Source organism: Cyprinus carpio, chromosome A3, assembly GCF_018340385.1.
Source record: "Cyprinus carpio isolate SPL01 chromosome A3, ASM1834038v1, whole genome shotgun sequence".
Taxonomy (NCBI): Eukaryota; Metazoa; Chordata; class Actinopteri; order Cypriniformes; family Cyprinidae; genus Cyprinus; species Cyprinus carpio.
The window spans coordinates 23,369,649-23,382,219 of NC_056574.1; the positions used below are offsets into that span (position 1 = coordinate 23,369,649).

The 12,571-nt window shown below is 37.0% G+C and overlaps 2 protein-coding genes across 2 annotated transcripts; one reads left to right on the forward strand and one right to left on the reverse strand.

The window, feature by feature from the left end:
• Positions 1 to 628: 628 nt before the first annotated feature.
• LOC109060405 (coronin-1C-A-like) lies at positions 629 to 8,661 on the forward strand. The gene is made up of 11 exons (XM_019077578.2): positions 629 to 784; positions 2,370 to 2,573; positions 4,620 to 4,742; positions 5,553 to 5,682; positions 5,912 to 6,093; positions 6,682 to 6,801; positions 6,879 to 6,983; positions 7,091 to 7,236; positions 7,344 to 7,401; positions 7,958 to 8,173; positions 8,278 to 8,661. Exons 2-11 carry the CDS (start codon positions 2,376 to 2,378, stop codon positions 8,365 to 8,367), a joined length of 1,368 nt encoding a protein of 455 aa, XP_018933123.1. The 5' UTR covers positions 629 to 784; positions 2,370 to 2,375; the 3' UTR covers positions 8,368 to 8,661.
• LOC109060640 (claudin-4-like) lies at positions 8,654 to 12,098 on the reverse strand. The gene is made up of 3 exons (XM_042724972.1): positions 11,969 to 12,098; positions 10,020 to 10,152; positions 8,654 to 9,634 (listed from the first exon to the last, which is right to left on the reverse strand). Exons 2-3 carry the CDS (start codon positions 10,149 to 10,151, stop codon positions 9,131 to 9,133), a joined length of 636 nt encoding a protein of 211 aa, XP_042580906.1. The 5' UTR covers position 10,152; positions 11,969 to 12,098; the 3' UTR covers positions 8,654 to 9,130.
• Positions 12,099 to 12,571: the final 473 nt, after the last annotated feature.

The window sequence follows — 12,571 nt, forward strand, 5'->3', positions numbered from 1 at the left end:
CTTTTGAGAAATTAACCCTAACCCTTATAACTTTTTTCCCCTTGGAAAATTTTAATTTAAATGTTAAAATTAATTTATATGATCAGAGTTCAACTGAAAGTAAAAGTGAAATATATATATATATATAATAGTTTATTTACTTTATATGACTTAAGCTAGTTACAATACAAAAATATGACAAAACATAATAAATTCTCTTTCAAACAGTGTAAATAGCTTTCACAATATTTAACTGGGATGCCAAAAAATGGCTAATATCATTACCAAATTGCCACAATAACTGCATTAATTACGACATTTTGGCGGAAAATATGATTGTCATGGTAAATTTACTTTAATGCATAAAAGGCATTTACTTTAATGCTGAATTTCACTGTTTTAGTAACAGTGTTTTAGTTGTAGTGACTATTGTAACAAAATAAAGCGTAGGAAATTTTAGTGAAAACACAGGAAAGTTCAATAGAGAGATAACATTAAGATAAACACGTCGGCCAAACCGCAAACTTTATGCTAGAGCACGCCACGTTTGTGTTGCTTATGACCACGATAAAGTGTGAGATCAAGCGAGGTGCAGCTTCGTGCAACGTAAATCACTTTAAACGGAAACATAAAGCGAGGACACCTCCCTTTCTCATCTCCATCTCAAACTCTCACTTCCTCCTTGATTCAGAGTGAGCTCTGGCCGCAGCTGCTGGCGTTCACCCACTTCTCTCCATCTGTCAGAGTCCCGCGTCTCATCCTCTCGCCTCAGGAGCCAGAGTCCCTCCCAAGCCACAGTTCTCAGGTACAGTCCCCCGTCCCATCATGTTGTGTGTTGTGCTCCTGTCCAGTGTTAATGGAAACGGTCATAATTTTGCACTTTTATCTGCTTCTCAAGACCTAGTAAGCTGACTAACTAGACTGCATACTGGGCGCGCCTAAACGCTTCTATACTGCCTAAAACGCTGTTTAGAGATCCAGGTTTTGTTTATTATATTATTATTATTTTGTCATTGCTAAATTTGTCGAGCTGCCTTTCAGAACTGTGGCAAGGCACGTTAAATATTTGAGGAAGTTTAGTAAGAGAACTAAACTGTATTTCCTTGATAAAGATGGGTCCTGCATATTATTGCATAGAAATAGTGCGGCCTATATTTGCTCTCATATCTTAAGCTTTTGTTAGAAATGATAAAGAACTGTAAACAAGTATTTCAAGCCACCATGATAGTAGTAGGCTAATAATAATAAAACTTAGAATTCTGTCATTATGCTTACTCGCCTTCATGAGGTTCCAAACCTGCCTGACTTACTTTCTTCCGGTTAACACAAAAGATGTTAGGCTGAATGAATCTCTCACATTCACTTTCACTGGATGAAAAAACACATGAATGAAAATGAATGGTGACTGAGTGAAGTTCAATCCCTCACAATCTGCTCAACATTTCCATTTGTGTTCCAAAGAAGAAAAAAAGTCACAGGTTTTGTACAACCTGCAGTCAATTACACCTTTTCCTTCCACTTTGAATATACTAATCATTGTGATACATTAGCAGGATTTAAATGATGAAAACATTTAGCAGTATCTTGGAAGCAGGTAGAAGTAACTGTGTTTTACATGTGTGTGTGGAAGGATGTGGTGTAACTGCAGTTCTGCACATCTCCTGCGCTCCCACAGTTGCTGTGGTGTAAGTCCAATTACGACAGTTTCCTCACTGAGTCTATTTAATGCTGTAATGCACCTTTCATTTTTTAGTTTATTTTACTGAGCGCTGTGAGGATACAGTGCATCAGTGATGCATTGCAAATGAGAGTGATGATTGTTAGTCAACTAATTAAGCATATGCACAAGACTGCATTTGATATGGCTATGAGAACGGAAAGAAGTGGGCAACAGAGAGCGAAATAGATGAGAAGGGGACATAAAGCAAAATGCTTTATTACTAAAACATGCAGGCAAAGTGGCATCAGACTTGAAGAAGTAGCCGAGCATTTCCTTTTCAGTCACTTCATGCTAGTTTACTTTTTCCTTCCTCTTTCTTTGAGCTTATTGCCTAAATGCAGTTTTAAACATAGAAAGCTGAAAAAGACGTTGAACAGATTCATTCTCTTTAGTTTTCACTCTTTTGGTCTCTTAGCTGTAACTATTCATTTACATGAATTCATTCAAATTCAAGAGAAATTGGGTATTAAATGTATAATACAACTTGAGAGTCAGATTCACTGCAAATCACAAATAGCTAAATCTTAAAAAAAAAGGTTCAATTCAATCAATATATAATCATGTAGCTTATATGAAGATGCATAAACTTAACGATTTTTCCAGTTGTTTCTAATGTGTATGCATTCTCTCTCTCCATGTCTGTGTCTCTTGCTTCTCTGTCTTTCCTCAGGTCATCATGTCTAGGAAGGTGGTCAGGACCAGTAAGTTCCGCCATGTTTTTGGCCAGGCGTTGAAGGCCGACCAGTGCTATGATGACATTAGGATCTCCCAGATGACCTGGGACAGCAACTTCTGCTCGGTCAACCCCAAGTTTGTGGCCATGATTGTGGATGCCAGCGGTGGAGGAGCCTTCATTGTCCTGCCCCTGAGCAAGGTGCATCCAGATAGCTTTTTAGACTAATTAAACTCTAATTAATTCTTTAATGAATTCAAATAAAGTCTTTATAAAACAAACCCTGGATGAAGTGCGGTATTGTATGTATAGTTGGACTGATTTAGGACTTGATAGTCCAGACTGATAGTTTTAGGTCCAACTGTAACCTGTTACCTGCTTCAAATGGGCTTCCGAGGCCTTTGAATTTTGAACTGTAGACATGCCCATGCTATGTTTGTCTAAATAAGGAAGTTCAAGGTTGAGTTTCGTATGTACGTGTCACCAGAACGATCATCCCTTCTCTTTATGCTCTCTTGCATTTTGTTTTTGCCATATTTGGAGTGCGCTGCTGTGAGCTCTGCACAGGATGTGGTGACATTTTGCAGATTGAGTGAGTGACAAAAACTATGAGAAAAGGACAGCTGCCACTTAGGTTTGACGTGGCTGCTTTCTTCGTGTGCTTCCTGGGCTTGGTTTAAAAATTTGAAAATGTACTTTTTACTTCATAAAGCTTTATGACTGAAAAGTGCTATGTTTTCGAAATGCCTTTCGAAAATTAGCAGAGGGTGTTTTGCATCTCTAACAGAAAGCTGGTGGAAACACTTCCCTCCCTTCCTCTTTTTCTTCTTCTTTTTTTTCTGGGTTGTACAATTCATTTCATATGCCATTTCATTTGTTTTTGTTGTTTTTCATCTTCTCTGTCCATCATCTCTGGTCTTCTGTTTCTATATGTTGCTCTCTCTGCACTCCTTATACTAGAGGATGAGTGGGAGTTCTGTCAGTTTAGATCTGCTGTGCATCTTACACTCTGTGCTTTGCTCAATGGCAGCCATTGTTTCCCAGTGAACAGGAGAATTCAAGTCAAGCCCTTTTATTTTGTTCGGGTGGCTTGAAGAAGTTGTGAAGGCTCAGTTTTGAGACTGATGACATGATCATCTGGTTTTGCACAAACTTGTGGAGTTCACAAGTGACATTAAGGGGGTGCAAAACACTATAGAAATACTGACATTCATTTTTTCAAGTAAACTTTTAACTCAAGTTGACATGCTGATAATATAATTTGTAATTTGTATTTATGTATTAAATTAGATATTAATGTAAAACTATTGGTCTCAGACATTTGGACCCCATTGTACCAGAAGAAAGACTCTTTTGGAAAAGATGAATTTGATGTAAATATCTAATTGAACTTAAGAACTTAAGTCACCAGTCACTTGTTCTGACAATGGTTAAATTATCTTTAGACTAATATTATTTTAATAGTAATTATATACTTTTAGAGTATTTATTCATATTTTGAATTAGCTTTAATTTTATATTTTTAGTTTTCATTTGAATTTTAATTCAAGTTTTAAAAAATTCGTTTTTTTATTAGTTTTTATTTCTATTTAGTTTTAATTTATTAATTACTTTATATAAAAATGTATCTCGAAATAAAAAAAAAATCTTTATTTCACTTTTAGTAATTTTAGTACTTCAACTTATTTTCTTTCAGTTAGTTGCCCAGGCAACATTTCAAATTTTTGTTTTTCATATTAGGCTGGTTTTAAATAGTTAAGTTATTGGTTTAAGTTAACAACAACAATGCCAGTCAACTTATTGCAGCCCTTAACTTTATAGTAATAGTAATAATAATAATAATAATAACACTAACAATTAATAGAAGAATTCTGTGCATGGACTTGCACACAACACTCACATTTAACAATGCAATTTTGGCAGAGTGAATGTGCTCTCTGTGTGCATGATTGGAAATCCTGCACTGTGCGGTCCTCTCTAAACGGGTTAGTAGTTATTAGGCATAATTGAAGGCATAGCTGTAAAATTGAGATCAACTGACACAGCGCCCCCCCCCCCCATCTGTCTTAGAGCTCTCCTGCTCTTTCTGCTCTGTCTGTCAGAGCAATAGAGATTTTGAGTTGACATTCTATATTTAGTCATTTGAATGTCTTGTGAATGGGTTTATTTGGGTATGTTTGTGTTTACCACTCCTTCAGACCAATGTTTTCCTTAATAACCCATTCTTCCCTTTGATTTGTGTTTTAGACGGGTCGCATTGACATGTCCCTGCCCACTGTCTGTGGTCACACTGGGCCCGTATTGGACATTGAATTTTGCCCACATAATGACAACATCATTGCCAGTGGCTCTGAAGACTGTAGTGTCATGGTGAGTATTAATCAATAATAAATGAATTACTTTAATGATACAATTATGTGTACAAAACAAGTCATATTAGGTTTGCTAGTATGATGCTGGTATGATTTTTTTTGCCGGTTGAAAATTATTAATGAAATTTACTTTTCTAGAACAGTTCCTATATCCTATAACGAATAGAATAGCCTTAAATAATGCTCATGTGAACACTTTCATATTTACCAGGTACTTTTCATACATTAGAAACATGTTTTAAGTGTGTAAATATGAATAGTTTAACTTCCTTTATTTTAATATATATATATATATATATATATATATATATATATATAGATATATATATATATATATATATATATATATATATATACAAAAAACAAATAAATCTAATGAAAATATAACACAAAATAATTCGTTTTTAGTAATAAATAATTAATAAATAATATTGCAGTTCTCAATATAAATAGTTTAAAACAACGGAAATAAAACGCTTAAAAATAGATGAATGTTTTATATTTACTTGCTTGCCATGTAACCATTAACCAACATCAGAGAACCGTGAGCATGCAAAAAAGTTTGGGGACCCCTCTGAATCCCTTGAGAACCCCAATTGCACAGCAAAAATGACCCCTTAGCACCACCTAGCGTTGTATGCCAGGTGGTGCTAAGGGGTAATTTTTGCTGTGTACGATACAACCATCAATAATATCGGAATATTACCATTTGTACACAGCTACCATACTGGTGTGAAAAATATAAAACTGTGGCAAGTTTAGCTCATACTACTTATTATAACATAAGGTCAATGTTGTTATGTAATAGATCTGGGAGATTCCAGATGGGGGTCTCATTTCACCACTGAAGGACCCAGTTGTGAAGCTGGAAGGTCACTCTAAACGTGTGGGCATCCTCAGCTGGCACCCCACTGCCCACAATGTGCTAATGAGTGCAGGTAAACCAACATCAGCCACCCACTCAATAGCCAAATGTGCAGGCTAGAACTACACCTATAAATGCATACACTCATTCATGCAATATAGAGGCAGTTGAAATGAAATGATGGCGCCCTCTGCTGATTTTTCACACACACTTCTTTCATCCATTTTCAACCCCTCTGTCTCCCTATCTACTTCATTTACCTTGTCCTCCCTCTCTCTTTCTCTCTTGTTTTCTGTATGCAGGCTGTGATAACGTGGTCATCCTGTGGAATGTGGCTCGTGGAGAGGCAGTGGTGCGCATTGACTCAATGCACACTGATCTGATCTACAGTGCCTGCTGGAACAGAAACGGCTCTCAGATCCTCACTTCCTGCAAGGACAAGAAATTACGAGTGATAGACCCCCGCAAGGGCTCCGTCATCTGTGTGCGTGCATGAATTCACTGTAATAAAATTATAAAATAATGTGAATAATGCTGGAAAAAGAATGCATGGGGCATAAATAATTAATATGGTTGCAATGATTACTGTTCGCCACATTGTTGCTGTACTTAAAAGATCAGTTAGTTGATTGTTGGGTTTCATGTAATTTTGAGGCAATTTTAAGGCATTTAATTTTTTTGAATGATCATGTGAGTATTCAGAAAACTTTAGATGGAGCATACAATATGGTATCTTTTAAAGCCACTGTAAAGAACAGGAAACCTTTTATGTTTTATTAAGATGCGGTCACAATAACAACATTTTGTTGATATATGAATCACAGAGCAAAATCTGAGCAAAATTCCAAATTATGCAGATTCCTTTTTAAATGATTGGATTTTGCTGGTGAAAATTCACTAAAAACAGTAAATGTGACTTAATTTTAACATGTTAAGTTCAGTGAAAGCATTTAATTAAAGTTGTGAACAGTTTTTTTTAATCTTTCTTATATGTTCCTTTCTGCCAGCTCATTTACTGTCACTTGATTCGTCGCTGCTCATATGACCTCTTTCTGTGTATATGTGTGTTCAGGAGAAGGACAAGCCTCATGAGGGCTCCAGGCCAGTTAGAGCTGTGTTTGTGTCTGATGGGAAGATCCTGACCACCGGTTTCAGCCGCATGAGTGAGCGTCAGGTGGCGCTATGGGATCCTGTGAGTACATCGTGTGCGTCAGAGGCTCTCTTTTCAGTTTTACAAGCAAGTGACTAAAAGTGTGTTTGTGGTTGCAGAACAACTTCAGTGAGCCCTTGAACCTGCAGGAGCTGGACACCAGCAGTGGGGTGCTGTTACCTTTCTTTGACCCTGACACTGGTGTAGTCTACCTTTGTGGCAAGGTAAGAAAATAAGAAAGGCATTCAAGTTTTGAACCAAGATTGTATTACCATGAAGAGCTGTCTGTTAATGAAGTTGGATGTTTTAACCAGTGTATATGGTTTGACAGGGTGACAGCAGCATCAGATACTTTGAGGTGACGGACGAGGCCCCATACGTTCACTATCTCTCCATGTACAGCAGTAAAGAGAGTCAGAAGGGCATGGGCTACATGCCTAAGAGAGGCCTGGAAGTCAACAAGTGTGAGATTGCAAGGTAAACACATCCAGCCTTTCATCCAGGCTTATAGTGTACTTGCTTTCTCTCACAGACATACAAAAGGTCAGCATTTTAAATTATGGATTATTGCATATTTATTTTAGGTTCTATAAACTCCACGAGAGAAAGTGTGAACCTATTGTAATGACTGTGCCTCGTAAGGTAAGTTTGTCCGAGTCAAAATCAGCTTAATTGTTTTCAAAGGTCTGTGGTCAGAAAGAGTTTTTTTTTTTTTTAAACAAACTAACAGATTTCTATTTCAAATAAATACTGTTGGCTTCAACTTCTATTCATCAAGTATCACATCTTCCACAAACATATTAAGCTGCAAAACTGTTTTTAAGATTGATAATACTAAGAAAAGTTTTTTGAGCTGCAAATCATCATATTAGAATAATTTCTGAAGGATCATGTGACACTAAAGACTGGAGTAATGATGCTGAAAAAATCAGCTTTAGCATCACAGGAATAAATTACACTGTAAAATAGATTAAAAATATAAAAGTGTTCTTTTAAACTGGAATAATATTTGACATTATTACTGTTTAACTGTGTTTTTAATCAAATAAATGCAAACTTGGTCAGTGTATTAGACTTCTTTCAAAACTGTACATAGCCCAGCATTTTTGGATTGTAGTTTATTAATGCCACAGGGTTGATTAAGTGCTGCTTATTTGTTCCACTGTCTTAATCCGGCATGATCTTTTCTTTGCTTTAGTCTGACTTGTTTCAAGAAGACCTTTACCCTGACACGATTGGTCCAGAGCCATCTGTGGAGGCAGATGATTGGTTTGCTGGTAAAAATGGGGAACCCATCCTGATCTCCTTGAAAGATGGTTTTGTGGCCACCACCAAAAATAAAGAGTTCAAAGTCATCAAGAGCTTGATGGCCACCACTTCATCTTCCTCAAGCTACCGACAGTCTGACAGTGTGGTAAGAGAACTAAGGGAATCCTCTGCCTTTAATGTGTTTTATTTAACCTCTATCACAGTGAATTGTGAAGTATTATGTAATTGTTCATTTTATTTCATATACAGGACGTGCAGGCCTTGCAGAAGGAGGTGAAGGAGCTGAGAGAGATGGTTGAGCAGCTGACCAAGCGAGTGGACGAACTGGAGAGCAAGTAGCTGAAGCGAGACCCCAGTAGAATGAGAGAAGATTTAAAAGAAAAATGCAAATGGACATGTACAAGATATGCAAATAATGAAATCGGAGAAGGTGCATATTGGAAAGAACATTTTGTAAAATGATGTGAAAAGTCTTCATGGGATAGCATTTTGCAGTCCATTTCAGACCAAAATTCGATCTTCAGGGATTTCACTTTTTTTTTTTTAAAGAATTTTTAAACCAGATTTGTTTTGAAGGCCATTTTAATATATGCTTTATAGGGTTTGAAATAAAATTTTTCCAGTGTAATTTTAGCAAAGATTTATTTATGTGTCAAAAACTCATTGTTCATTCTACACACACAATTGTCTGAAATCAGTTTTGTTGAAAATAAAAGGCAATAGAAATGATTATGACCTAATACACACACACACACACACACACACACACACACACACACACACACACACACACACACAAAACATATCGCAATTGTACAGATTAGTATAGATTACTGTATCCTAAAAAGTTCTTTAAAAAATACAAATGACTTGAAAGTATATCGGACACAAGCTCGGCCCATCCCTGAATCTGAATAAACAAGTGCATTGTTTATTATAGCCGCTTTAATTAAGAAATTGCATCAGTACACCTTAAACTACGTAAAACTAATTAAAAAGCTTAAAGACCTACCGACTATAAAGACTACTTGCTAACATAGACATATATTCACATACTACCGCTTCAATTTCTGTGATTACTCCGTAGTTTAACCCATTTTATCTACACGTAATTCTTGCTTGGTGCAGAGGCGCTGTTGCTGTAGTATTTGGCGGTTCCGCTGGATCCTCCGGAGCGGGGTCTGCTGAAGCAGCACAGCAAGCCTCCGGCCAGCAGGAGCAGGACTCCCCCTCCCCAGCCCACAAAGATACAGGCACCCAGCTCTCTCTTGTTAGACTGGGGTATCAGTGGGTTGTTGAAATCGCGCACGATATTATTAGCAGCCCAGCTGACGGGGATGATCAGCAACAAGCCGGCGAGGATCAGCCCAATAGCGGACACCAGGCTCACTTTGGGTTTGACTTCTTCGTTTTCGATGCAGGTGGTGAAGTCGGCGCCGGCGCACAGAATGAGCAGGGACAGGACAGTGAGCATACAGCTGATGATAGTCATGGCACGGGCCGCCTGAATGTCAGAGCTCAGGATGAGCAGTGAGTCGTAGGCTTTACACTGCTGCTGTCCGGTGCTCTGAACCACGCACTCCATCCACAAGCCCTCTTCTTGAACCTGTGTGGCATAGGAGAAATACGAAATGTACCTTCCCAACCATATGGTCCAATCATTATCCTTTCGACAGCTGTCAAATCATATTTAGTAAATAATGACTTAAATTTAAATCTGTTCCTCATATACAGCTGTTTCATGAGATTTAAAATATATGGTTTCATTATGGACCATGTTTTTTTTTTTTTTTTTTTTTATGTGTGTGTGTCATTTTTATAGCTTGACGGGACCTAATCCTCAGACATTCTGTCAAAGAGCTACTTTGCAGTTTTGGAAATGAGTAAATTTTGATTAAGTTATAGGCCTTTACACACACACACACACACACACACACACACACATGCATTTATTCTTTGAACTGAATTTTGAAATTGCAGCAATTGTTTACCTGTGCAGTGATAATGTTCTGACCAATAAAAGCAGAAACCTTCCATCTTGGAACAGCAATGGTCACGACCGCTGCAATGAGACCTAAAATTCCCAGTGCCATGCACACGATCTGTACACCTGATGAACCCATTCTGAAAGAGGAATAAGGAAGATTAAATAATAATAATAGCCTAATAATAGCAGATTTAATGTTGATACATCATTTGCACAAAACATTATTGATGCTCTGCTCTCAGTTTGGAAATGGGGTTAAAACCACTGATCCATAATAGAGAATCATATATCAGTGGTTAAAACTAAAAGAAAAACAAACAAAAATGGGAAAAGCAGTGGTGAAGTGGTTTTAAATCCTTCCGGTTTGAGTCATTAGTAAGTAGTATATTTTGTAAGACATGTTCTAGTCTAGTGCTTATGCGTTTCCACATAAACTCAACGGGTCCTCCCTTTAGACAGGCCCATACAGGAATTTGTGTTTCAGAGCTATAGCAGAAAAAAACAACATCTCTGAGAAAACCCATATCATGTAGCAAGCATCAAGTCTCAACAGGTCCTAAAATCTGCTTTTAGCTACATTTGTTTCGTAACAGCCACACCCTGAGAGGGGTCTCAGGTACTGCATGTTCTGTTTTTTTTTCTATTCTATTCTATTCTATTCTATTCTATTCTATTTAATCTATTCTGTTTTTTTTCTTCATTTCGGGGTGGCACAGTGGCTCAGTGGTTAGTACTGGGTCTCACAGGGTCCCCAGTTCGAGCCCCAGCAAGGACAGGAGGCCTCTCTGTGTGGAGTTTGCATGTTCTCCCTGTGTCTGCGTGGGTTTACGCCAGGTGCTCTGGTTTCCCCCCACTGCTGGTTAAGTTAATTGAACATTCTAAATTGTCCCTGGACGTGTGTGTAAAGATAAGACTTGTGTATGGATTAAGTTCTCGCCATGAATATAGACATAGATGCTGAAAATAAACAAACAAACAAACTATTCTTTCATTTCAGATGTAGGAAAAAACACTGAACACTTTTTCAGTGAACTGCTCGTTTTTTTACCCACTCGCCTCCTAATGCCTTTGGCTTTTTATTCATGTCAATCTCACTGAACTTCTCTTATAACTCCTCAGGGTTTGCTCTTGGCTGATTCATAAAACTACTGTTAGAATGTATGGACTGCACTTAAGACCCCATTCACTGCATTGTCTTCCTACACAGCACTAACAAAGCGCAACGGATTGGTGAGGAGCTAGAGAAGGTGACCAGGTGGTGCGTGGGCACCAGCAAAATGAATAACGGTAATTGTTGCTGTTTATAGTTGACGGTGAATCATTCAGCAGCTCGATTAACATGCTGTCCGGCTCCTTCAAAACTGTATTCTTTCTGCCTACGCAATGATAATTCTGCTCTTAACTGAGCTATTCATGAATGAGTGAGGAATTTTGCTTTTTATGTCTGCATATGTGCTATGATGTCCAGGATCCAGGTCAGTTATTTTCAAACAATATTAACAAAAAGATAGAAGTCCGTAGTGAAACCCAACACTTTATATTATGACGTGTTTCAAGAAATGTTTTAAAAAGTAAAAAGCTAACACGATGTCATAAACATAACAATTAATAAGGTTTACATCCATATAATCGTGGATAACTGCTAAGTCTTCCTCAAAATACTTATTAGACATCCCAAAACAAAGAGGCACCACCCTTTAAGCTTATGTAATAAGCTGAACATGTTTAATTGATTTTGATTTATTATTGATTAATTGTTGATTTATTTACTTTTTCTAGTTTTTATTCTACTTATTTACTTTTTTAATTTCATATGAAATATATTTTTAGTTTGATTTATATGATTTTTTTTTAAGAAAAATCATTTAACATTTTACAAAGTTTTTTTTTTTTTTTAATGTAACCTCACTGTTTGTTTTAATCCACAAATTTTTGCAAAGAGGAAAACTTTACCTTTTGTTGTAGTTTACTCTTGTTTCTGGACGTAGTCTTTTTTCTTTTTCTTCAAGTTAGTTTCCCACCTTACCAAACGGTCACCTCTGAAGAAGATGGTGTGATATGAGGATGCTTTTGTAGAGGAATGCAATGGGTGGGGTAGAAATGACAGAGGCGGGTTAGAGTGGAAAAGGCCAGACTGGACTTGTTCTTTTTCTCCCTGCTGCGTTCATTACCCCTTTCTATTTCACCCTCAAAGTTTTAAATGGAGAAGGTCTGTCTTTTATATTTTTCTTTGTTAAAAAAAGTGTTATAAAGAATTAAAATAGGTGATAAACTAGTTTTGAATTTTTATATTTATTTATTTATTTATTTTTTGATGTGTTTAAAATGAATGGTATTCATACATGTACACTGATATTATCAACACATAGGCCTACATCACATTGCCATTCCATTACTGGATGGAAACATTCGTTAGTGGAGATCGAACATCACGATACTATGGATGATAAAGTCTCTCAAACTTCTGTCTTATCATTATGAAATCTTAAAAACAACCTCATATGCTTTCCTCAGAAGCTTTGCCCAGTAACCGTTGAAACCACAGATGACGAACAG